The following is a 25,999-nucleotide window of genomic DNA, read 5'->3' on the forward strand; positions in this document are numbered from 1 at the left end:
TGGGTTTTTTTGTCTCTGCATCTGCAAATTTGGGGTGATGTTTGCAAAGCTCTCAGGAACTCCTTGCTGCTGAGGGAGCAATGCAGCAGCATTTGGGGTGCACACAGCAATTTGGGGGATGCTGAAGAGCCTTTGGCCCAGCCTTAGGGGTGTTCAGATCTGTAGAAACACAGAGCAGTAACGCCTTGGAGGCTCAGAACAGCTTTTCTCTTATTTGCACCATATGAAGTCTCTTTGCTCACAACCCCCTGAAGAGCTGCAGCTTCTAAAGGCACAGAACCCCAAAGGGCCCCCAACAGTCCCCAAATCCCCCCACTGTGGGGACTTTTCCTTGTATGACTATCCAAGGAGCTGTAATTCCCCTGACTTAAAGCTGCTCTGCCTCCCCTGGGCACCAGCAAATCCACAGCCCCAGTTCCAGTGTTCCCAGCACTCCGCTGGAGAATAAACTGGAAACACTCCACAAACTGGAAAATAAAACAAAATACCACCATAAATATGACAACTTTATTAAAATATACATATGAGTACAAATTAATGATTATATGGATAAAGTTCACTGTCTGTAAACAAATATATTAAAAAAGAGCACATCTTTTTTGTGATATAAAGTGCAGTTATGTTTCCATATTATATACAATATGTCAGCATCAGGGGGGGAAAGGGGTGGTTTGTAAGGACTATGAAACTAACATTTGATTATAAGATAAAATTCTCTGAAAAAGTATACACCTACATATTACAAAAAAGGGCTTGAGTTCAAACGAGGATCAGCTTCCCACCACGTTAATTGAGCTAACGAGAGCGTGCAGGTCTGGGGATAAATCAGGAGAGAGGTGCCAACCCCCTTTGCGAAGGGAAACTTGCACTTCCCAGAGTTCACACCTTCCCCTCGCCAACCCCAAACCTGCACAGAGGGAGGAAACCAAAGGACAAGACCTTGGATGTGGCTGGAATTTGGGGGGGGGAATCAAATATACACGACTTTATGTACAGCTCTGCTCCCGGAGGGCTCCCAAGGTCCTTCTGCTCGGCACCAAGAGAGGAGTTCTGCATCGGTGGGGGACAGCAAATCGGTGGGGACAGCAAAACCAGGCCAAAAGCATCCTTGTCAGCAGTGTGGGATGTGTGGGGAGCTGGCCCTAGGAGTGTGGGGCGCGGCAGGAGCGGCAGCAGGCTTTGCTGTAGTACCAGTGGCTGCACAGGTTCACCTTGATGGCCAAAGCGCAGTTGGTTCCTGCCTGGTCCTGGCAGCTGTCGTCTGGGGGAGAGGAAACACAAGGCATGGCATGGGAAAGAAGAAGAAAATAAACCCTTGCTGGCTAATGAGCTCGTTTTACCCCCCTACAGCTGCTCTGAACACCAGAGCCTGAGCGACATCGAGAGATGGCAGAGCATCCCTGAAAACAGCATGGAGTTTCTCCACAAATAGCATTGTCAACCTGGGCAAAGGCACGAGCAGGTTGACCTGTTCCATCACACCTGGCCTGGCTCAGGGAGTCTCATTTGGTCCCAGCCCTGAAGCTCAATCCCTTTCCTGTGAAACAGAGCTGCCCAGGGATGGCTGGAGCCACCAAGGCACCCAGTTGTCCCCAAGTCAAGGGTCTCACCCAGTAGGGCACGAGGTGACTCCACCATATTCCCAATTTCAAACACAGAGAGGGCAGAAATTCCCCAATTCCCTTGGGAAAGGGAATGGGAATCCAGCAGTATCACAGCCAGAGTTAGGGGCAGGTGAGATGCTGGAGACAGAGGCTGCTTCAGCAGTCTTCCAGCTCTTTCAGTGCAATATTTTGCTTCAAACCCATAGGATTTATACTTTTATATATATACATATATATATTCCAAGGTGGCCACAAAGCAACTCCCAAGCTCCATGCCAGACCCAAGGGAATGGGCAGCTGAGAGCACCCAGTGGGGCCAGGGCTGAGCCAGGAGCTGGCCCCAAATCTGTCTCCCATTTTCATGCTTTTCTCCCACACTGTCCTTATTCCCAAATCCTATTAAAGGATTAGAACCGCGTGTTTGCTAAAGATCACAGGGACTCTGAGCCAGCAGACGAGTCAGATAACGAGATAGTTACAAATCCCACAGGACACCCGAAGACCAAAAATCATTAAAATAATGGCACAGATGGAACTTCCTCGGCTCGAGCTGGAATCTTACAGAAGCAGCACCCAGATCAGCGCTGCAAAGGCCCTTTTTATCTGCAGGTCAGAGCATGTTTTTCTGAGCTCTCCCCTTAATTTATCTCCAGAAAGAGGCAGTGCACAGCCCTCCATAACTTGGGCACAGAGGGAGAGCTGTCCCTGTGCATCCTCCCTGGGATGATTATCCAAATGGGGGCAGTGGAAGATAAGATGCTGGAGGGATCCATGGAAAATCAAGGCCATGGGGTGCTGCTGGGGGTGGTGGGGCTCACCTGGGGGCTCCGTGGGGCAGGGCTGCAGGTCACAGGTCTGCTTGCCCACCGGCTTCACCAGCGGGTCACAGCCCCTCACGATGTCCTTGCCTTGGTAGCACTTCACGTCGCGCATCCTCACGCCGATGCCACAGGTTTTGGTGCACTGGGGGACAGGGAGAGGGGGTGAGACAAGACCCTGCCACACCAGGGGACTGTGCTGAGCCAGAACATGCTTGCTGGAGATGTTAGGGCAGGAGAGGAGTTCTTCCCCTGGCTGAATGGCACGTCTCATTCAGGAAGCCCAAGCTCGCTAGGCTTGGCCACAGAACCCCGGCTGCCTTTTGGGTTATGCAGGGTGCTGGAGCAATCTGTGCCCTCACAGCATCCCCAAATTCTGCATCCCTGTGAGCTCCATGCATGCCTCCAGCCACACTCCCAGCAGTGGCACCAGGGAAAAAATAAAGAAAAAAAAAGAACAAAAATAAAGAAAAAAAAATAAAGCTGCAGCTGGCCCCAAACACTCGCTTTCGATCCCATTCTTCCTGGGCTCAGCCAGTCCCAGCTGCACCATGCTCTCTGCCCCGAGCTGCCAGTGCAGCAAAAGCCCCTGGGGTGCTCTGGGGCCACGTCCTGCGGAGATTCACCCAATTCTGCTGACCCTCAATGGGGCAGCCCAATTTTGGGGTTCCCTCCCCGCTCACCTCGGACCAGGGGGTTGTGTACCACTTGAAGCAGGGCCGCTCGAAGCACGTGCTCTCCTCCACAGGCTTCTTGGCCACGTCACAGTCAGCAGGGTTGCGGGTCTTGATCTTGCCGTTGACAATCTCCAGGCACAGCACGATCCTCTTCTTCACCCCCCGGCCACACGTCGTGTTGCACTGTGGGGTCACCAGTGGGGTCAGCTGAGATCCGCTCACCCCAACCCGACCCCACTGGAGGGCATCCCAAAGCACAGGGGCTGCACTTACCCTCTCCCAATCCTGTGCCAGCCAGTGAGAGGGGCAGTTCTTGTCCCCGCAGGGGTGGATGGCCAGGGGTTTGGTGTCCAGGTTGCACTGGGATTCGGGCACCACGCGCCCGTCGCTGGTTTTGCAGTACACATGGCGGATCATCCTGCCCTGGCCGCAGCCGCCGCTGCACTGCAACCACAGCGGGCACTCAGCGCTGGGGAGGCACGGGGATCCAGCCCTGACCCATCCCAAAACTGGGACAGAGCCCCCACAGGGCTCAGCTGCCTCCCCACACCTGCCTGCCCCAAACTGCAGAGGGATTTTTGGGGCTCGGCTTAAAACAGCCCTGCAGAAGCTCAGTGGATCTTTCCTGCAGCCAACACAGATTTGATTATCACGGAATTGCAGAATGGTTTGGTTGGAAGGGACCTTAAAGATCACCTTATTCCAACCCTGTGCCATAGGCAGGGACACCTCCCACTATCCCAGGTTGCTCCAAGCCCCATCCAACCTGGCCTGGAACAATTCCAGGGATGGGACATCCACAATTTCTCTGGGCAGCCTGAATCAGTTCCTCAGTCCCAACACCTCTCAGGGCAGGAAAAAAGGGGAAACACCACCATCAGGGAACCCTGAGGTTGATCCCAAAGAGGCCAAGGGGACCATGGAAGTGGCTGCAAATATCAGCTCCCACTGCCCGGAGCAGCCGGTGCTCCCCGGCGCTTCCCTGGCCGCTCTTGCGGAGACTCTCGGTGTTTCCTAGCGCTGCTGCTGCCATGGAAACTGCTTATTTTTAGCTGATGTGAATGTATCAAAACCTGGGTAAAAATAGCTTGGGATGGAGGGGGTCTCTGGAGCAGAATTGTGCAGGAAGGGAAAAAGCCGGGGGGAGAAAAAGAGAAGAAAAAAGGGAGAGCGAGAGAAAATAAGGGGGGAAGAAAAATCTATTTATTGAAAATTTATTTATAAAAAAATTTATATTTATTTATAAAAATCTATTTCTAAGAAAATCTATCTATTGAAAATAAGGGGGGAAGAAAAATAGGGGAAAGGAGGGAAGGAGAAAAGAGAAAGGGAAAAGGGGGGGAAAGGGAAAAGAGAGAGGGGAAAACAAAAAAAAGGGAAAAGAGTTAAAAGGTTCAATTTCTGGGCATGGAGCATCAGCATTGCCAAGGAATGCTGCGCAGCAGACAGACAAGAGGATTTTGACACCCACTAAGGCCCTCAGCCAGGTCTCTCAGGGTTTAACCCCTCCTGCACCACATTTCCCCCAGGGCAGGAGCCTCGAGGAGGACCCAGAGGGAAGCAACAGGATCCTCTGGGATGCTGGATGAGCAAGTGTGGCCAGTCAGGGTGACTCAGGGTGACAATGCTGGCAGAGGTGACATGAGGAGAGTCCAAGCAGTGGGATTATTTGGAGGTCAGCTCCCAGCCCAGGCTGCCCACGAGTTTGTTGGAGCTGAGATCCGCCAGGCGTGATGACCCCAACCCCAAAACCCCAATGCCAAGGGCCATGCAGGGGGCACAATGGCCACTCCTTCGGGGTCTCACCGGTCCCCAGTCGGACACTGTCCACTGCCGGTCACACGGTGGCCCCGTGCAGTTCTTCTCAGCCAGGGGCCTGGCGCTGGCGTCGCACAGCTTCTCCTCCTCCGAGCAGCGGATGTCCCTTGTCACCACGCTGCGCTCCCCGCAGCGGGCTGAGCACTGCCGGGAGGGGACAGGGGACAGCGTCAGCCGGGGCTGCCGGCACACATTTCCATATTTTAACATACGACTCGGAAAGCACACACTGAAAACGCACAAATCTTGCCCAAACACCCTCAAAAGCTTCAGCTAAAAGCGCAGGAGGGATGCATCCTGCCCGGGTGCAGGTGATGCCAGAGGGTGGAACCCCAGAAATGCAGTTTTAGCTGTCACTTAGAGACAGGGTGAGATCTCCCTCGCCTCCTTCCCAGGAACAGCCAGCTCCTTTCCACCTCTTCGGAGAACGCTTTCCCCCCCAGCTGCACAACTGAGATTTTTATGCTGTGGATAAATTTGGCACCGAGCAGCCCGGTGACATTATTTAGAACTGGATTTGAGTTACTACAGTCTCACATACACATTGCATTTGCTCCATGCATAACGTAAAGCAGGGAAAAGTGTCAACAGCACAAGGCCCAGACGCACCGTGCCGAGATGTTAATCCTCAGAGCCCTGAAATGTGCTTTTTTTAATGCCTATTTCCCCAGCCAACTTGGCACCCCACCTCCGATGGGATCCAAAGGAGATTAGCTTTGCTGCTGGCTAAGAACAATCCACTCCAGCACTGTCTCAAGCAATCTGTCCCTGACAAATGCTGGAGGAGAATACAGATTTCTGTAAAATAAACCTCTCCAGTTTGCTACGCCGGACAAAATAACTCTCCAGCACGTGCTCTGGGAGCTTGTCTCTACCAGCTGGGAAAGTCAAAACATCCTGCGCCACCAGGGAATGCACCAGCCCCTCCGTCAGCTCCGGGGAAACGATGCACACCAGCTTGCAGAGGAATGGAGACATTTAAATTATGGCTGAGAAGAGTTTTGGGAGCTTCCCAGGAGGAAGAGTCATATTCCTCGTGATTTAAACCATGGGGCAGGTTGGCACCCACGGACAGCTCGGCTCAGAGCTCATCTGCTCTTGCTTAGATGAGGTCTGGGCTTGATTTGGGAAGAGGCACCCCGAGGATGCAGCACTGGTTTGGTTGTTCCCATGGGTTTGTGGTTGTAAGGGATGTGCCTGGAAAGGAATTCAGGGCCACAAACCCTTTCTGTAGATTTTCCCAAGAAACCCAAAGAGATGGAACAGGAGCCACACTGCCTCCCCAAACCACCTCCCAGTGGTTTCAGGGATTGGCTTAAGGCACAGCTAGGAAAAGGTTTCATTCTGCACGTGGTGCAGGAGAATTGGAGATGAGGAAGGGAATTTTATGGGAATGTAATTCAAGTGTGAGTTGGGATCACCTTCCCAGCACACTGGGGTTGAAGAGGCTGCCAAGGAAGTTGAGATGGGAGGATGTAAGCCGTGGGCTCCTGCCCTACCTCAGTGTGCCAACACTCTGGGAGTGCCTATCCCATCCTCAATGGGAGCCTGGGCTTCATTTTAGGGGGAAAAACACTGATGCACATCGATGTGACTGCAGCCAGTGTGTCCTGACAGGCTGATGGATACGGATGGCCGCGGATGAGGATAAATTGGAAAACGAAGAGCAGCACAAGCCTGGGTGCAGCAGGACCAGCAGGACTCACCTCAGACCACTCAGACATCTCCCACTGGGGCCCACAGGCTGGGTTCTTGCACACCTTGCGCTCGTCAGGCCGGGCGATGTCGGCAGACTCACACAGGTCGCTGTACACGGAGCTGTCGAAGCCTGGAGAGATCATCTTCCAGCACCGCACGATGCGGAACTGATAGCCTTCCCCGCAGGTCCGGGAGCACTCACTCCAGCTGCTTGTCTCCCACCTGGGCAGGGAACAGAGGACATCACCCTGCTGGACAATCCCATGGGAAAACCCTGCTGGACAAACCTCCCTGGGTCTGGCTGGAGAAAACCCTGCCTGGGTCTGGCTGGAGAAAGCGGTGAGGAGCTGCAGTCAGGCTGCCAACACAGTGAGAGGTTTTCCCAAGGGATGGGAAATATCAGCATATGTTGGGCTCACCCTGCAGACCCCAGCTCGTGCCTGCAGCTGAAACCAGCTTGTCAAGAGGGAGGGTGGCATGGCAGGGCCTGGCCTGGTGGCCTTGGTGACAGCTGAGTGTTTGTCACTGCGGGTTCTGCCAGCATGTTTCTCCATCAGGCTTTTTACCCGTGTTTGACCTCTTCTTTTTGCCTGCTCAGCTGAAATACGGAGAGGACACCCCATCCATCACCCTGCAGATGGCAGCAATAATGTCACACAGAGCTGCCCGAGTCCCACTGGGACACAAACCCGTGTCCCACCATCAGTCTGACTCTGCTAAGCACGTGTGACAGGCTGGAAGAGTGGGATCTGCTCCAAGCACTGCCTGTCCTTTACTGTCCCCTGCCACCTCTGTCCTGACAAGAGAGGAGCAGCTTGTAATCTAAGGGAAAAGACATCAGAGGTCAAGTTTTTTTACAGTGCAGCAATATTATAGCAATGAAAGAATGAGTTAAAATCTGAATGGAGCAGAATTCCCAGCTCCTCTGGATGTGGGTGACCCCCAGGTCACTTCTGCCATTCTCCAAGCAGGAGAACCCCATCCCAGCTTCCCACAGGCCTCACACCCCATGTGGGGCTCCAGGCACAACAAGCAGCCTAGGGAGATGTCACACATTCAGAGATGTCACACATTTAGATGTGTCACCTAAATTCAGCCGGGAGATGAAACAAAGGTCTTCCCTCTCCAGATCATGTAAAATCAAGATTTCCTCTTGGAAAAGCATTGCCAGCCCAAGCATTTTCCTGTCTGCCTGAGTGCTAGGGAGCCTGGTGGCTGCCCTGTTTGAGTTCCCAGTGCTCCCCAGTTGCAGTCACTGGTAAATCACAGAGTCCATGGAGCTGGAACAGCACAGCCACAAGGAGGAATAGCTTTGGGAAAGACTAGAGGGAGAATCTAAGCACCAAAAGTACCCTAATTATTGTTCTACAGAATGACAGAGAGCAGAAATTCACTCCTGCTTTGCTCTGTTCACACCATTCCAGGACATGAATCCCTGGATTTACCTCCCTTTACTGCTCCCATAGTCTGTCACCATCACAGTCACAGAATAGAGTACCCTGAGCTGGAAGGACCCACAGGATCATCCAGCCCAGCTCCTGCCCTGCACAGACACCCAAAATCCCACCCTGTGCATCCCTGGCAGCATTGTCCAAACACTCCTGGCAGCCTCAGGTTGTGCCCATTTCCTGGGGAGCCTGGGCAGTGCCAGCACCCTCTGGGAGAAGAACCTTTCCCTGATCCACAGCCCAGAGCAGACCAGACAATCCTCTCCCTCTGCCAGCCACAGCTCAGTCCTTCCCAAACCCTCTGTGACTTGCAAACCTCCCAACCAACACACCCCATGCCCCACACCAGAGCTGGAGTTGTCCTGAGCTGGACAGTCTGGCTCTGGACAGCCTGGCTCTGGACAGCCTGGCTCCAGTCTGTGGTCAGTGTTTGGATAAAGAGCCACATCAGAAAAAAAACTTTCCAAAGGACATCCAGCGTAAGTTCTCCTCCGCAGCAGCTCTTGTCCCAACACAAGCAAACCTCAGGAAGTTTGGGATGCTGGAGGGATGACAGGGATGGGTTTGGGGCACAGTTTGCAGGCACAGCCTCTCCACCCAATTCACACAGGTCCTCTGTGTGCCAGGCAGGGCAGGATGCTCCTGCTGAAAGCTGGGCTCGGTGGAACCCCCAGGTGCCAACTCTTTTTGGATTTATGGAAATTTGAACCTGGCAGATTGAGCTAAAGCACTCAGGAGGAAATTCTTGCTGCATCCCAGCGTAGCTTGGACAGGTGGGAAGAGGGCTGGGGGTGTTATGGACTATCCCTGCTGCCCCCCAAATCCACACCAACCCTCCCCCAAAGCCACCCAGGGCAGAGGAAGTGCCCAGGTGAGGTGGTACCTTGGCTGGCACTCTCTCCCAGCACAGAACTCATGGATGGGCTCAGGACGGGTCATGGCATCACAGTACGTGTCGTCCACCTCGATCCCATCGTAGCGAACACACATGGCATATGTGGACATCACTCCTGGGCTCAGAGAGAACACACACACACAGCAGGATGCTCGGTGAGATGGACATCCAGACCTTTTTTTTTGTTGTTTTTTTTTCTTAGCTGCATTTCTCAAAAGTTCCTCCGGATGGAAAGCAGCAAGCTGGACTTTCTGTCCCAAGGGATGGGTGCTGCTGGGAGGAAGGACTGCACTGGCCACCCCACCAGTCTGAGCAGTGTGGTTGAGCTTGGCCAGCTCAGAGCAGGGCATGGCCACCCCTGCCAGGGCTTGCCACCAAAACCAATATATGACTAACACATCTTTATAGGAAAAACTCGGGGCCACGAGTCTGCTCGGCAGCTCCCACCCTGCCTGGGTGGAGGCGACAGAAAACAGTCCCCAACCCTCTCCATCCCCCCACTCCCTCTGTGAATGACACCCTCTTTGCACCAGGTGCTCCCCAGGTGCATCCAGAGCTCCGGGCCAAGGCAGGGATCCTGGATTTTTGGCAAGGAAAGCCCTGCCCCTCCTGCTCCCCCTCCAGAGCAGCGGCAGCCGGTGTCGTCAGAGAGAGACCTTTTCCCCCACAGCCTCCCGTGCCAGAGTAAATGTTGGGAAGTCCATTCTGAGACCTGGCCGGGGACCAGGAGGCTGCTCTGGCTACAGGTAACAAGGATTTCAGCTCTCAGGGAACATATGGTTTACATGAAACTAAAAAAAGATCTACAGCTCTTGACATGGCTTTGCCTCTCTGCGATATGTCAGTGAGAAAAGGCAGTGAGGAGGGAGAAATTTGAGTTAAACCTCTCTCGGCTCGCTGCAAACCAGGGCAGAGCAGGCTGGCCCAGCCAAGGCAGAAATTTGTTCAGAGGGGATCAAAAAAGTAAAAAAAGAAAAAGACAAAAAAGTCTCAGATCGTGTGGATGATGGGATCTTGGGGAAAGGGAGATCTCACAAAGCTCCTGCTGCAGGCTTGAGGCTGCTGGACAAGAACAAATGCTTAAAGTGTAAAATCCTTGCATTTGATCTTTTAGAGATGTCCCTGAGATTGTAAACTCCTCTCTCCCCCTCCTTCCCTTCTTTTTAATTCCAGAAGCACTGCAGGATCTGGATCATCTCAGGGGCAGCACAGGCGAGTGCACAACCCACACAATCCATCCCGAGGGATGGGCAGGGGCCAGGACCCCCTAACCACGGGGTGAGGGAGGAGATCAGGTGCCTTGAAGCTTCCCGGGGGGGGACAAAAAGGGAGGAATTTATGCAAAAAGAGGGAATTTCTGCCTAAAGACTAGAGGCTCAGTTTCGCTATCCCTGGCATCTCTGTGGCTGCTCAGATTCACACCCTCGCAGCCCAGATCAGCTCCGGGGTAGAAGGAGTGGGAGAAACAAAACACAATCAAAAAGCCAAATGCTATTGTGTTTCCTGCCAGAGCTGAACAATCTTCAAGATTTCCCTCTGCAGGGAAGCAGCTGAGCTTTTCAAACCCCTTGAAGCTGTCAAAAAGGCGAGGAAGGGGGGAGAAAAAAGGAGGCTCAGCTCAGGTTTGGAGCTCCTGCCGAGACCCAGGGGGACACAAAGCCATGGGGAATGAAGGCAGCACTCAGAGCTGCCCAAAGGAGGATGTTTTGAGGGGTGATGGACATGCTGGGCACCTCCTCAACACACCTGATGGTTCAGGGGGCTTTGCATGCTCAGCTCCCCCCTTTACACCCAGAGCTGGGGTTGTGCTGCAGCAGAAATCCCCCAAACACCACCAGGTCCTTCCCATCCCTAGCAGACAGAAAATGGACTCACACACCGGGTGATTTCAGCAGGCTGTGCAGGATTGGGCTGCTTCTGATAACTACCTGTGGTGCATGTAGAGCTGCAGGGTTCGTGGGAGGAAAGCTTCCACCTGTACATGTCAGCAGCACTCACACCTTGGCCCTTTCTTAACAACTTCAATCTGTTTCTAGCAATAAGCAAAAAAAAAAAAAAAAAAAAAAGAGAGAAAAAAGAAAAAAAAAAGAAAATAAAAGAAAGAAAAGAAAAGAAAGAAAACAAAAGAAAGAAACAAAACAAAAGGAAAAAAAAGGCATTTACAAGGCTAGCAGTGACAGCCCACGACAGACACACACATCTGGCTGCAGTTCGGTTGGGTTTGGGTTTGGGAGGGGATGTGCTTGGTTTGGCTTTGGTTGGGTTTGGTTGTTCTGATTTTTTGGGAGGTTCGTTCGTTTGAATCAATTAATTTTTTTTTTAATTTTTTTTTTTTTTTTTTTTTTTTTTTTTTAGTTTCACAACATACCTGTCCTGAGCCCCAAGTAGAATCCCCAGCCCGGTTAGAGGCAGAGCTTCCACTGTCTAGAAATAGAGAGAATGGGATAAAAATACCCACAAGTAGCAACAGTTCAGAATTTAACAAAGTTTGCATTTTCTGCTCAAATACACCTGGCCCTCGGCACACAGTGACTAAAGGTGCAGTATCTCCTCCCCTGTGTCTCCAGGGCTGGGCAAACCCACTCGTGCTGCTCAGTGCAGCAGAGATTTTGGCTGCTCCAATCTCCAAAAGCCTTCGCTCCTCAAAACCCCCTCTCCTCAAATCCCACTGCTTTTCCACTCTGGTTTTGCTCTGATTTCTTTTTCTTGCTTGTCAGGTGGGGAATTTGCATCTTTTTTTTTTTTGCTCAAAACACAAAATGCCACGGGGAGAGGAGTACCAGAGTCAGCCTGGTGTGAGAAAAGGCATTTTTCAAACCGAGAATTGCAGCTGCTCCCCTTGCTGGGAGGGAACTCAGGGATACTGCACCTTTACAACAAAAAAAGGCTTCGGTTCTCTTCTCATACCTTTGTCCAAACCCTTGAAACAGCTACACTGGAATAGTGAACAAGGTTGTATCCTCACATCCAGTTGTCTCTGGCCTGGCAGGATATGCAGCTTGTATGATTTCTAGGCAGCAGAAGCTCTGGAATTGCCTTATTTAGTTGTTTGCAAGAAAAAGTGGAGGTCCAGCCCATCAAATCAACCTTTAAAAGGACACTGTTGAGAATCCAGCCGTTTCCTTTCCGACCCACCCTCCTTCCACCGCCAGCACTGAGCCTCCAGAAGGATTAAAAACAACAACAATCTCATTTTCCCTGTTGATTTTGCCTCTGTCAGTTTGGCAAATGGTCGCTTCCTGCGCTTGAAATGGAACTGAAATGAATGTGACTTCTTTTTTTTTTTTCTTTTTTTTTTTTTTGGTGGAAAAATAACAACCTCAGCTCACTATAAATAGTGTTTTATCTGCCACAGCAGCTCTGCCTGGGGACCCAAACCAGCTCCTGATCCCTGCCATTGCCATCAGCTGCCACCCAGCCAGGAGAGGGCTCACAAATGACAATTATCATTAAAACATAGCCAGCATCTGCTTTTTGAGCTTTAATTTGCCTGGAAATTAAATTAATATTACCTAGATCCCCCCAGTCTATATCCTACCCTGCAAGGCACCAAAGTTGTCCTGTGACCAGGACTCCTCTCCCTTGAAAGGGAGAAAATCTTCAAAATAAGCTTAATCCCACATCTGAGGACAGTAAATCTTTCAACAGTGTCCCTTTAATGTATGTGATCTTAAATAAAGAGCTTCTATCCATAACATGGTCCCAGGGACAAGTTCTTTCCAGAGGAATCAGACATTTGGGCACAGGGCAGCCTTCAGCTCATTTCCAGCAAAGACAAAACTGGCATTTTGCTCTCCTCCAAATGCAGACAGCAGCCCATTGTCCAACAAAACTGGGGGCATTTTCTCTTTTATTTTATTTTCCCTCTTTATTATGAGCTAAATAACAAAGTCACGCATTTGCTTCCCTGCCTGAGCTTTTAATCTGCTTTTCAAGCCAGCAACAGCACCAAAAATTAGCACCAGTCCCTCACCCTTAACTGAGGTCTGGGCTGTCTCTTTCCCCAAAACTGTTCCCATAATAGGGGAATAACCCTGGCAAAAGCACACAAGCACCACAGATCTCCATCCACCATCCTTGGATGTTTTATTTCAGTTTTTATTCCTAAGCAAAGGGGGAAACTCGTGGCTCCTGTTGCAGGATCAGCCCTGGATGGAGGATGGAGAGTGCCTGGAGGATCTGTCCCAGCACACCCCAGAAAGGTTTTTAGCTGCTCCAGGAGAGGAAAAGCAGCACCAGAGCCACCCATCCATCCATCCCAGCTGGATTGGTTCCCAGAGAGGGAACAGAACACCCCACAGTGGTGCAAGGTGCTCCTGTAACTGGGTGAACTACAGCAGTTCAGTGAGAAATTATCTCCTCCACCTGTAACCAGCATTGTCCCACATGGACAGGCTGTCCCCAGAGAGCTGACCTTCCCTTGCCTGTTCACTGACAGGGACTGAAAATGAGCAAAAAGCCACAACCCATCCCAAACGGATCCTGGGAAGGATTTGGGAGGTCTCCATTGCAAGTTCCTGCCCAGAACTAGGCTGACCCCTAAACAGAAAACCCCACAGAGCTTTGCCCTTTCCCTTGCTCTGCCCCACTCCAGGACAACAGATTTTCCTTGTGTCCTATTCCTGTTTCCTCCAGCACAGTTCTGGCTTTCCCTTCCAGCTCAGCCCTTCTTTACCTCCCCACTTCCACTCAAACCAGGATTTGAAGGAATCCTGACATGGTGATCCAAATATCAATCAGTGAGCTGCTACTGCAGAGCTTTGGATATTCCTGTCCAAGCCGTGACTCCCTGCCCTGCACCAACAAACCAGGCTGTTCCTGCAGGACTTACAGTGGAGCTCCTGGTGCTCTGCTCTGCCTCTCCAGCAGCTCCTGGGCAGAGCCATGCCTGGGAGATGCTGGAAGAACATTCCTGCCATACCAAAGGAGGAGCATTGTGGGTGGCAATCAAAAGGGTGGGTGGAAAGGGGCCAGGACCAACTTCTGCTGCATCAGAACTCGGAGGAAGGGGCTGGGGAGTGGGAGCAGGACGTCAAGGGAAGGCAAAAGGAAGAGGTTTCTTTCTGGCCACGGCTCTGACAAGAAGCTGTGACAGCACAGAGCAACTCCTCAGCTGGCAAATATCAGCATGGGCTTCCCAACATGCCCACCAAGGGGGGCATGGAGTTTTCCTCTCGCTGAAATGCTCCCCTGACTTTCTGCTCCCAAACCCCTGGCCCTCCCTTCCAAATGAACTCCCAACAGAAAGCTTTCACCATCCCACCCCCACTTACCTCCTGCTTCCACCGAGGTGGAAACCATGCATTGAGCACAGGGCTATTACGAGCCGAGAACAGCAAAAAATTTGATTTACTAGGATTAAAAGCACGTCTCCTACCTTGCTTTGTGGGTTCTGTTCCCTTGAGGGCTGCTCATGGTGACGGTGGCGTTGGCAAACGGTGTCTCAGCAGAGGTGTTGGTGGCTTTGCCGTTGCTCAGCTCCATGAAGGTGCCGTTGATGGAGTAGGTCACAAGGCCATCAGTGTCCTCGTAGTCCACGTAGAGGCTGTCAATGTGGGGTCCTACAGAGTTGATGGGGTCTCCCTGGGCGAAGATGCTGTTCATGGTCATGTTGAGCAGCAGCTCCTTGGAGTCCGAGCTCTTGCCCAGCAGCTTGTCGGTGATGGCGTTCTCCAGCAGGAATTCCCTGGAGCTGAGCCCGGGCTCCACCTCTCTGTCGCCATGGTCTGTCTGGTAAGTAGACCTGGTTACGTTTGAATCTAGATTGGAGCCAACAGGGGGGAAACCACAGTGACAACCACAAAATGCATCGAGGCTGGGAGGGACAAGCAGCCCGGAGCAGCGGGGAGCCTGAGCAGCCACACGGGGGGCGAGAGGCAGGGGTTGGGTTCTGGGGAGGGGGAGTTTTATGGGGTCAGCAGCTTTGGGAGGGCTCATCCCGCTGTGGTGTGGTCAGAGGGGAGCTCAGCACCCACCAGCACTGCCCGAAGCCATAGCAGAAGGGAAAGGAAGGTGCCCTCCCAGCCCCACAGCCCATGCAGCCATGCTGGGGAAGCACTCCAGGCACTTTGGGATACCCGAGGGACTGCCACGGGAAGGAGTTTCTGGGGGTTTGGGAGGGGTGGGAGGTGACAGGAGCTGTTTGTGCACCCAGGGCTCCCTCCTGTCCTTGGCGTGAGGCGAAGCACAGCAGGGCACCAGCAGGGAGGTCTCACCCAGTGTCCACCCCCAGCACGCCCCCACCAGAAACCAGAATCTGAAGGGCAAAGAGGATTTGTGAGCAGAGATGTTTTCAAGAACTTTCCGAGGTTTCCAAAACACCAACCAGCAGATTCACCAGAGGTAGAAACAGAGCATTTCTCAACAAGAGCTCTGAGAAGCACAACAGTGAGGCCCAAGTCTCCTCCTTACCTTGGGGTTGTTTGCCCTTCAGTTTTGGCTCACAGTCAATTGTTTCTGCTCTTTCATAGACCTCATTGGTTTCCTGACCTTTGCTCAAGTTTAAATCTTCCTCCGTGTCCTGCCTTCCAAACACCTGGTTCTCCAAGTCTATCCTTTCCCTGGAGATTTTCCCAAAATAGGTTGCATTGTGCTGGATGAAGCCCAATGGCACGTCTCCATCGAACTCTCGGCTCTCCTCGCTGTCCGACTCGGAGAAGGTGTAGTAGATGGGCTGCAGATTTTTTGAGTGTGGCTTCCTCAGGAGAGTGTATTCGAACGTGATGGATGGGTTCTTGCCATTTTGATTCCAGACCTAGCAAGGAAATGAAGTTATTAGCAGGTGGAGGGGATTTGTGGGGCGCAGAGCAAGTGATTCATCTCGGACCTGAGCATCTCCTTTGTGATTTCCAGTCTGCTTTCCTTCACAGTGCCAACTTCTTCCTGCTGGAGCACCATTTTCCAGGGGTTACTTGGCAGCACTGCCATGGGGATAAACCCCAGCTCAGGAGCCACAGGTCACACCTCCTCCTCTGCCACTGAGTCACCAGAGGCTTAAGGGAGCCACTTCACAAGTCGCTGACCATCACCTGCAAAGCCACTTTTTGTGGCTTTATAAAGAGCACACCCTCCTCTGCAGCTCCCACATCTCCAAGCTGAGACAACTTCTTACTGGTCTAATGCTTTTTAAGCACCCAAGCAACCATCCCTTCCCCTTCCAGAGGAGCCAGGGGCTGCATGGAAGGTGTCAGGAGCTGGGCTTTGGCTAGCTGCCCAGAAGAAAATTCAGGGACTTTTCTCCAAATGCCTGGTTTTACATGGTTTGCTTTCAAGAAAGAATTGGGGTTTAAGTTTTATGCACTTGTCTAAGCTCTCTGGCCCAATTTCTTATTTTTGCTTTTCCTGCCAGGTAACTCGGATAAAAATGCCAAGGAGTGGAAGAGAAATCCCCTCGCAGTGCCTGAGGCATCTTCTCCCTGCAGACAGGAGTTACCAAGCCCACATTCAGCAGTCACAGCCCTGTGAATTCATAGGATTGGGTAAGGAACTGGCCAGTCACTGCTCCCACTCCCCTCCTCATGTGAATCCATGGCAGGACTCTGTTCCCATGCTCAGCCCTTCCTCAGTCCAAGGTGGATTTTTCTCTTTCTCATCACCCACAAAAAGCCAAAGCTCACCATTATGTTCAGCCCTTGATTGGTGGGTCCCTGGGCAACAATGTACTCGATCCCAGTCTCGTACACATCCATGGGCCGGCGGTACTTGAACACCGTGCCTGCAATGTTGAAGTTCTTTGGACTGTCAACTTTATAGTTCCCGTTGAAGAAATAGTACCCAGCTTCGTCAGCCACAGCTTCAAAGGAGAGAGAAAAGTCAGTGCCACCACATGTGAGAGCAAAGCTCTGCCCCTGGTTCGTTCAGGGGATAAAATCAGTGTCACAGTGATGAAATGAGATTCTGCCATGTGACAATGCACTGGTCACCTGTTTCCAACACACGCCATGTGAGGATGTGCCCAGAGCTCCAGGCCATGTGTCCCTCCACATGGCAAACTCCTGGCTATGGGGCTTACAGTCACCCCTGGCTCCTGTCACCCCTTTGTCACCAGCCCAGCATGACCATTGAACAGTCCCAGAGAGCAGGAGGCCAAGAGCAGGAGCTGATGCCAGCTGAGCCAGCAGTGGCCCAAGACAGGTCACCTTGAGCTACCCTAGGAACTGCTCCCTGCATCAATCCTTTCAATTCACAGAATCATCCTAGAATGGTTTGGATTGGAAGGGACCTTAAAGCTCATCTCATTCCAACCCTGTGCTGTGGTCAGGGACACCTTCCACTGGACCAGGCTGCTCAAAACCCCATCCAACCTGGCCATGAACACTCCCAGGGATGGGACAGCCACCTTCCAGAGGCCACAAGCCTCTGAGACAGCAGAGCATGACAGCAGCAAATGTGCTTTTCCTTGGCAAGTCCAGATTTTCCCACACTGCTCCTGAGTAGCTCTGTCACCTCCCCCGTGAGATGGGTGGTGTGGTCACCAACACTTCAGCAAGGCCACACATAGGTCACATCCCCTTGGTGCTGCTGTCACTGCACATGCCCCAAGCAGGGAAACGTCAAGGGAATCACAAGAGAGGTGAAGTCACTTGGCCAGGAGGGGATGTCACTTGGCCAGCACCAGGGGGGATGTTATACCCCACTGAAATCCCAGTAATATCCATCAGGTTTTTAAATTCAGTTTCTGAATTAAAGCTCGCAAAGAGCTGACAAACACAGCCCAGGTGCTCAGACAGCAGAGAGGAGCAACACCCTGGCTCGGACAGCACGGCTGGATTTACATTGACTACAGATTTAGCTCATGTCTGCAACAAATGGACTCGATGATCCTTGCGGGTTCCCTTCCAACTCAGGATATTCTGTGATTCTATGACAAAACTACATCCAGCCCCGCATTGGAAAAAGCATTAACCAGCATAGGCATGCATCCTAGGGAAGCACCAAGAGGTTATACACACCCAGAACATCTGCAGACTTTTTCCGTTCCACTATCTGGATATCCCTCGCTCCGGCGGGAATGTGAGTTACCAGGGAATAGCCTACGGGAAACTACGGATTAATGAAAGGATCTTTGTAACCAGTGATCTGAATGAAACACCCCTCAGGCAGAGCTGCAATCTGTCAGACACGCTGGCCTGGACTTTTTAATGAGTTATGGATTAAAAAACCCCAACCCTGAATGTTTTAGGCTGCAAACAAGAGCTTGTCGGTAATAGAAAAGAGAAAAATGTGTGAATTGGGTGTCCTGGTTAATGGTGAGAAACACATCTGAGGGGGGAAAAGGATTTAATCCTCAAATGTACAAATATCATGTTCATCTGAATTGGTGGAAGAAAATATATCTGCAGATGGTTTTATTAGCTAGGGAAGCTGTTTTGTGTGGCTCAGTATTGATCCCCGTGTTGGCCAACGTTCCCAAAACCCCAGCAAGGGATGACAGCTGGTTTCTCCTCTGACTCCTCTTTGCTTAGCACAAGACAGGAGATAGGACAGGACAAGTCCTCCCACGCCACTGAAGTTCCTGCAGTTTGCTCCATCTCAGAGAGCATTAATCATAATTCCTGAATTAGACTGTTATATTTAGGACATGTAGGTTCTGCTGCTTTACATCACACCGATTTTTGAAATCCTGGTCTTTCAAGATACTGCTGCTTCCTGTTATTACAAATAGTTTATTTCTAGTTTTACTGGGTCATGAGTGTCCTGTTTTTTGGCTAAATGACTAAAAAAAAAGACTAAAATAGATACCAGCCTCTTGCATAACCCTCTTGCACCACACAGCATCAGAGACCTCTGGTTTCTGACAAGCACCATGAAAATTTCCTGTTTTGGTTATTTTCAAAGGAGGTTTTCTCTGCCCAGATTTACAAGTGGCAGTAACACGCATAGTATACTTGGGGAAAACTGAAGCTGAGGAATCAATAAGAGCTGAAAGCAGATTTAAAAAAAAAATAAATAAATCAAATTTAAACCCAGCCCTCTCAACTAAAGCCCTCAGCCCCCAAAGCCTTACCAAGATGAGAATTTCCTTTCCGGTAACTGCCGGTTACGTGGGTGCAGCTGCTCCCATCTCCTTGGCAAACTCCACATTTATCCAAAGTGTGGGTGGAAAACAGAATGCCATCGCAGCCAATGGGCTAAAAATCACACAAACAGAGCGTGGAGGGTCAGGCAAACGTCGCGCCCGTGGCGATGCTCTGAATGCTACTAACAATATTTTTGCTATAATGTTTAACAACCTCACATTTTCCAGACACGCAAACCCCTCGGAAATCCGTGTATTTGCAGGATGTTCCGTCCCGAGCCTGAACCATTAACTGTCTCTGACCATCCACGGTGGTGCAGTGAAGGTCACAGGGCTTGCTAGAAATGTGAACATAGTCATCTAAGGGGAAAGGATATAAAGAGAGATTCAAAAACAGCAGGAACGCCACAACTTTCATCCTACCAAAGCCGGTGAATCTCTGCCAAGCTAAACAGCAGCAGCACCAGCACAACTGCAGAGCAGTGAGAGTTCAGATGGTGCCATCATCTCTTGTGTTTCAGGCTAGGCAGGAGGTGGCACTTGGGCAGCGTGACAGGCTTTGCACAGCCTGGCAGGAAGAGATGCCCCAGGGATGCCAGAGGCATCACCAGCATCAGCCCAGGGCAGGCACTGAGGCAGCAGCACTGCTTTGTGCAAAAATTTGTAGTGTGATCTATGTACATTTCATAAAAACATGCATGTTCACATAGCAACACTTTGTATGTGAATTAAATTAACAGATATAGTGCTAGAAATACATATGTAAGACTATATTCATCATAGCAACTCAGAGCATTTTGTAATCTACAAGTTTTCCATAAACTTTCACCCAAGATGGACTTAATTCACCCTTTGCTTTCTGCAGACAACAACTGGCTGGCAGCATCCGCCAGCACAGCAATCCCACATTTTATAACATCCACAGGAAGCAGAAAACAAACTCATCTTTGCATCAGAAGTGAAATGCCAAGTGTTTGTCTCCACCTACTCCTGAGCAATCAGAGACCCACTGGCCTGCACGCCCAAGCAAGGCAGCAGCAGTGTCAAAACACTCCCCTGCAAATCCCCCAGGAGCCACATGAACGCCTGCTAAAACACAAAACAATTCACTGACACGTCCCTGGTGAGTCAGCTCGAACAGCAAATGTGTTTAAGGGAGTTGTCACCTTCAAGGGACAAGGAGAAATCACTCATGGACCAAATTCTACCCCGCTGACCCTGCCAAGGCTGGCGAGCCAGGGGTTTGTTATACAGGACGAGTGATTTGATGAAGATAATTGTCCTTGGGTTTGTGCAGAGACCCCTAAAATAAAGTTGTAGTAGATTCCATCTCAACTTTTAGGCACCCAAACGTGAATCTGAAGAACAAGAGCTCAGGAGCCTCCTCAAGAGAAGAGTCCTGGGCTCCCAGCAGCTCTAAAGCTTGGCCATGGCTTGTGTTTAATGCTTGATTTTGGTGGGAGTTCAGCGCCTACAAATTCAATAAAATCTCCATCTCTGAGTCCAAGTTGTATCTGCAGCTCTCCCTCACCCCGGATGACCAAAGTGACCCACAGCCTCTCGGTGACATTTGACAGAGCACACAGAGGGCGTGGGAGAGACAAATGTCACCACAAACAGCACAGCAGCCATGTCCCCAGCTCAAAGGACACTTGTCCCACTGTCCCTGCCAGCACAGCCCATCACCCCCTGCTCACATCCTCCTCCAGCCTCTGACCAGCACAGGCTACAGACGTGAATTCATGTTGTTCTTTAATTTTCAAGCTACCCTGCAGCTGCCAAACAAGCCTTTGAACTCGGGAGACAGCTGATTGTGCCTCTGAAAAACCACTTTAAAACAGCAGAGGAGGAGCCTTCCTGCGGGCTGTAGCATCACAACTATCAAAATATTTGGCTGAGCATTATGAAACACACAAAGAATGTCTTGTTACCAGGATATAAAGGTTTCCATTGATACGTCCTGCCATTATACACATGGGAGTTAAATGATGAGCACTGCTCCTCTCGGAAGCTCCTTCCGTTCACAGGGCACTCCTAGAATGGGATACATTAACATCCTGACGGAAACAAAGTGCGGGAAAGGTTTCTGGCACATCAGCACCAGCTGCAAGGAGGGTTTCCATCACCTTCCCCAGCCAGGGCCACATCCTCCTCCTCCTCCTCCTCCCACTGCAGGAACCCACCGGGAAATGGTGCAAAAACCACTCTATGGGTTTTATGGCCCCAAAAGGCCCAAAGCCCAGATACTGGTGATATCCCAAAGAAGAGAACTCCCAGCTGCTTGGAGAGGCAGCAGGGTGACAGCTACAGGACAAAGGGAGACCCAGAAATGCCATATATGACTTTCCACACCGAGTGTTGCAACAAGACAAAGGATATCCTTACCTGGACTTTGCAGAGCTGGTATCTTTTGGATGTTCCAGTGCAAGTTTTATTAGCCAGCCCACTCACTGACTTCCTTCTGAATAAAGAAATTGTGGTTAGACGGAGCAGAAATAATTTTCCCTTGTTTAAATACGTTTCTTCTCTGCCTCTGTAAGGTCAGTGTTGACACAACAGTTGTACAAGAGATTTATCACATTGTCCCTGCAGCTGGTGGCAAAGGTCTCTCTGGCTTTGTCCCCTGCATCATCAACTATTCTAGGAGGTATCAGGGGATGAGGGACAAGGGGGACAAGGCTTACAAGGTGGATTTTGGCAGCCACACCGCCCAGAGAGGGCAGAGCCATGCACAGAACACCAACCAGCCTTGCACCAGGGATTCCTCACAGCAGCGAGGGAATCACCTCCTGCCCTCTCAGGGTTTGCCAGACACCTTCCCACCAGTGCTGCTCTCTGAGGGATGACCTTTGGGGTCAGATGGTGACCCCAAAGGTGTTGACCCCCAGCTGCTGACCCCCCCCAGCCGGTGGGTGGTGTACCTCTGCCTCAGGCAGTGCCTCTCCTGGGATTTGACGCCTCCCCCACAGGTCCTGGTGCACGCCGTCCACTTGGTCCACTCTCCCCACCAGTAAGCAGTGACATCTGACCCTTCCTCCAGGCTGTTGGATGTCTGTGTCAGGTCCTGCTCGGAGCAGGGGGGAGGGAAGAGGAGCAGGAGTCAAATCCAAACCTCAGAGCCTCTGTGGGGACACTGAGGACACCCCCACCCTCCCAGCCTGCCCCACTCGACCCTGGCATTGCCTTCTCCAGCTGAGGTCAAGCCTGAGGTTTCCACCCCTGCATTCTTCCAATTGTGTTTTCATTACAAAATTGGAATGAAGTGGCAATATTTGGGATTCCTCAGGAAAGGAAATTCTCATTGTTTCGCTCAGTTGGCAAAACCGAGCTCCCAAACAGCCCTAAACTCTCCAAGACTTTCGGTGCTCTCTGACTCTTGCTCCACAGAGAATTCAGGGAGCTGGAGAGCCAGCTGCAGCTGAAAGCTCCACTGAAAGCTCCAGCAAACCCTTGCAAAACCCCTCTGCAGCAGGAAGACCAAATTAATGGGTGCCAGGGGGTGCCAGCAGGCTGGAGAAACCCCTGTTCTGTCTTTGCAAGCACAGGGTTGTCACCTCAGGAGGGTCCCTGACACCCCCACCATGCATCAGAGGGCAAAGGAGCTGCAAATATTGTGTGCAGAGCAAATGAAAGCTCCAGCCACGGCAGGGACTGAGGAGAATTGCTCACCCGAGGGCAGGGCATGGTCTTTCAGAGTCCTTGAAATGCTCTGGGAATGCTCATGGAAGGTACAGCTTAGGTTCAGCCCAGACTAAAGAATTCAGGCAAGCCATGCATCCTCACAAATTTTGGAGGCCTGGTGTGTGCACAGAGCAGCCCTGCAAGCCATGGGGAGTTCCCACCCCAGACACCAGAGCTCCTCAAAGCCCAGAGCCCCCCAAAAACGTGCCACACTTACCTGAGCTATGACAAAGACAACGTTGCCCACCAGAAGAAGGGCCAAGGCGCCTTTCAGCTGCAGCTGAGCGCTGAGGGAGATGCTGCTCCACCTCCACTTAGAGATCTCCATCCTAGAAAGCAACCAAACACTGCACTAAGCAAAACTCCCACCCAGTGCCACCACCAGCAGCAGGGGCTGCTTGGCTGCCTGGGTTCAACAGCTCGTGTCTGCTCCAGTATTCCCAGTCAGCTTGTCACCAGTCCCACCAGTGACTGCAAGGGCTTGAGCCTGAAGTTTTATTTAATTAATAGAAGCATGAACATGGTGCAGGCTCATTTCCCAGCTCGGTTTTTATCTGTCAAACCACAACTTTGCACTGGTTTCCAGTGGCTGCACCTGACACCACTCCAAGCCTGTCTTGGAAGAGAGCCTGGCTTACACCGAAGTGAGAGCTGCACAGTGAGTGACTAGAAGTGTTCCTGGATCTATAAAAGCAGTGTGTTTAAATATCCCCATTTACAGATCCGCTCCTGGAAGAATGAGATGAAAGGCTTCAAAAACAAAAAAATGCAGTTAACAGCCATTATTTCTCCTTTTTTTTTCATTTATTCCACTCCAATTCCCCTCGGTTCCCAGGGAAGACGCCTGTTCTTCTAGAAAAGACATGACCCACAATTAAAGAGCAGAAATGAAGTATCCCAAGTGTCAGCCTTTCATCTCTTTCTCCATCTGCCTCATGAAAGAGAATAACCCAGAATGGCATTCTCTTAAATAAAACCCAGCTCAAAACCACAATACGTTTTATTGTGAACCTCCCTGCAAGAGCCAGAAAGGAGCAGGTTTCAGGAAATCATGCTTCCAGGCAATCAAAGCAGCTCACGTCTGTAAGAAAAAGAAAGAAAAAATATCCTCCCCTAAGCTAATTTCCCTTGAAAAGCAGCTAGGCAGTATCTTTGGGAAGCAGGGGGGTGGGAGAGGTGCTGCTCCTGGGGAGAAGGGGCAACACTGCAGACCTGCAATATAAAGAGCTCCTTTCCTACCCGGCTTTTTTTTAGATTTTTTTTTTTCCTCCTTGCAAAGGTTTTTGTAGCGGTTTTGAAATCGCAGAACTGCCGGCAATACCAGCCCTGCTTGGCTGGCTGGCTTAGAAAAATTACCAGAGGGCTTCCAGGTCCCCAAATCCGCTCTGCAATCGCGCTGGGGGAGAGGTCCAGCATGCTAAAGAGACTTTCCAAGAGGCAGATCCATTGATTAATGGGAGCCCAGAGCGCTTGGCCGGGGATCCCGTGGACAGGTGGCTGAGCCTTGCCTTACACTTGGTTCTCATTAAAGCTCCCAGACACTCCTGACTCGAAGCCAATACCAGAGCGCGCTCGGAGTTTATCCTACAGGCGCTGCGCGGTTCAATGAAGGGAGAATTAAGGCAGGGGGGAGGGATGTCGCCGAGCAGCATCGCGGAGCACCGGGAGATCCCCGCACGGGCGCGCCGGCCGCGGGAGGGGATGCGGGCGGGGATGCGGAGCCTGGGTGATGCGGAGCGGGCAGCGGGGAAAGGTCCGGCGGGGAGAGACCCCCGGGGGCCGGGATGGGACGGGCTGGGACAGGACAGGATGGGACAGGACGGGACAGGACGGGACGGACTGCCGTACCTGGCGGCGGCGGCGCCGGGCAGGACGATGCTCCGGGGCCGGGCGGGAGCGGCGGCGGCGCGGAGCGGAGCAGCGGCGGCCCCAGACGCTCCCTCCCTCCTTCTCCCTCTCCGACTTCAAAGGGCAGCCAAAAGCGCCGGGGCTTCCAGCGAGGAGGAGCCGCCGCAGTGGCTCCCCCCAGCCCGCGCCGGCCGCTCTTATAGCGGCGGCGGGGGGGAGGCAGGGGGGAGAGCGGGCGGAATTCACACCTCTCGGCCCGGGATGCCCCCACCCCGGTTAACCCCTCGCCTCCCCCGGCGCCGGCCCGCGGCCGCCAGCCGGTTTCCTGAGGCGAGACCGGGGGGGCACAGGCGGGGGGAGCCCGCACCGCACGCATGCGTTCCCGCCGGTCCGCGCAGCGCCGGGTCCCCCCGGGCATCCCCGGAGGATGCTGCGCTGCCGCTCGCCGGGGACCCTCGGGAGGATGCTCCGCTTTCCCCTCTCCTCGGGACCTTCCGGAGGATGCTCCTCTTTCCCCCCTTCCCGCGGGAGGATGCTGCCCTTCCCTACCCCCGGCACTCCCGGAGGATGCTGCGCTCTGCTCCTCGGTACCTGCTGCCCCCAGCCCTCCGCCCGCTCCACCATCACAAGCCACCAAAAAACTCCCTGTACTTCCACGGGCACTGTGCGGCCGTATCCTGCCTCTGGGATGGCCGGATTCGGTCTGCCAGGCTTTTAATTTCACTTTCTGCTGGAAAATAAACCAAATTCTCAAGGTTCTGCGCTTTCGGTTTGCTAAAGCTCGGCGTCAGTCTTGCTGCTTGAAACAGTTCTCTGCCACGCAGAAAATGGGGTCAGAAAATCGACTTGGGGCACGTCGAGAGCCATTTTGGATGGGGACAAACCCCTGGCTCAGTGACAGCCATGGCCGGGTTGTGTGTCAGGAAAGAAGGCCACAGCTACACGGTGTGCCCAAGCTATATATGATATATGATATATCTATTAGTTCTCTGAGGTCTGTGCGTGTAAAATGTGGTGACACACAATCCTGTGCATCCTCAGCACATCCCAGGAGATCTGAGCAGCTCACCTGAACCATTCCTACATCCCACCAGAGATGCTTCAGCTCCAGCCTTTCCTCCTTCCCTCCCAGACTTACCCTGCACAGGGCAAAAGCTGCTCCCAGCAGGGCACTGCACTCAAGGCCATCCCTGCAGGTTGTCCCACTGGCTGCTCCTGGATTTTGGTGGTGACATTTAGCCCTGTCACCATTTGTCCCAGGCCAGGAGCACCCAGCTGCAGGGCCCTGAGGTGACTGTCACCCCATCACGGGGCACAGTTTCCCACACAGCCCACAGTATGCTGCAGAAATCACAGCGTTGTTAATTTGGACTCAGTCCTCGCAGGGATGTCTGTGTGACAGAGAATCCGTCCCAAAAAATTTACATGGGAAATGAAGTCTCCTTTTCTGTTTGGCTAAACGTCTGCCAGCCTGTTCTAATTTACCCAGCCAGG

At 52.0% G+C, this 25,999-nt stretch overlaps 1 protein-coding gene across 6 annotated transcripts; it reads right to left on the bottom strand.

The window, feature by feature from the left end:
* Positions 1-493: 493 nt before the first annotated feature.
* ADAMTSL2 (ADAMTS like 2) lies at positions 494-25,174 on the bottom strand. 6 transcript variants are annotated; one of them, XM_085076887.1, is made up of 19 exons: positions 25,157-25,174; positions 22,875-22,986; positions 21,898-22,040; positions 21,362-21,437; positions 20,908-21,010; positions 19,191-19,336; positions 18,965-19,088; positions 17,910-17,990; positions 16,575-16,750; positions 15,370-15,712; positions 14,336-14,717; positions 10,887-10,990; positions 8,947-9,073; positions 6,624-6,837; positions 4,906-5,061; positions 3,373-3,543; positions 3,106-3,282; positions 2,423-2,567; positions 494-1,261 (listed from the first exon to the last, which is right to left on the bottom strand). In XM_085076887.1, exons 2-19 carry the CDS (start codon positions 22,983-22,985, stop codon positions 1,143-1,145), a joined length of 2,898 nt encoding a protein of 965 aa, XP_084933013.1. In that variant the 5' UTR covers position 22,986; positions 25,157-25,174; the 3' UTR covers positions 494-1,142. The 6 variants fall into 6 exon arrangements, 5 of the variants coding, with proteins under 5 accessions (XP_084933013.1, XP_084933009.1, XP_084933011.1 ...); XM_085076883.1 differs by lacking the exon at positions 25,157-25,174 and adding an exon at positions 24,506-24,783; XM_085076885.1 differs by lacking the exon at positions 25,157-25,174 and adding an exon at positions 24,506-24,782 and having other exon boundaries at positions 14,336-14,684; positions 15,448-15,712.
* Positions 25,175-25,999: the final 825 nt, after the last annotated feature.

This window comes from Lichenostomus cassidix, chromosome 17 (assembly GCF_008360975.1).
Source record: "Lichenostomus cassidix isolate B80296 chromosome 17, HeHo_3.0, whole genome shotgun sequence".
Lineage (NCBI taxonomy): Eukaryota > Metazoa > Chordata > Aves > Passeriformes > Meliphagidae > Lichenostomus > Lichenostomus cassidix.

Bases quoted from the DNA above. Each gene is read 5' to 3' on its own strand.
- ADAMTSL2 (XM_085076887.1), bottom strand. From the start codon at position 22,985: ATGGAGATCTCTAAGTGGAGGTGGAGCAGCATCTCCCTCAGCGCTCAG. The intron at 15,713-16,574 runs GTGAGCTTTGGC...TTTCCTTGCTAG, and splicing joins ATCAAGGGCTGAACATAATG to GTCTGGAATCAAAATGGCAA. The intron at 10,991-14,335 runs GTAGGAGACGTG...GCTTATTGCTAG, and splicing joins AACAGAACCCACAAAGCAAG to AAACAGATTGAAGTTGTTAA.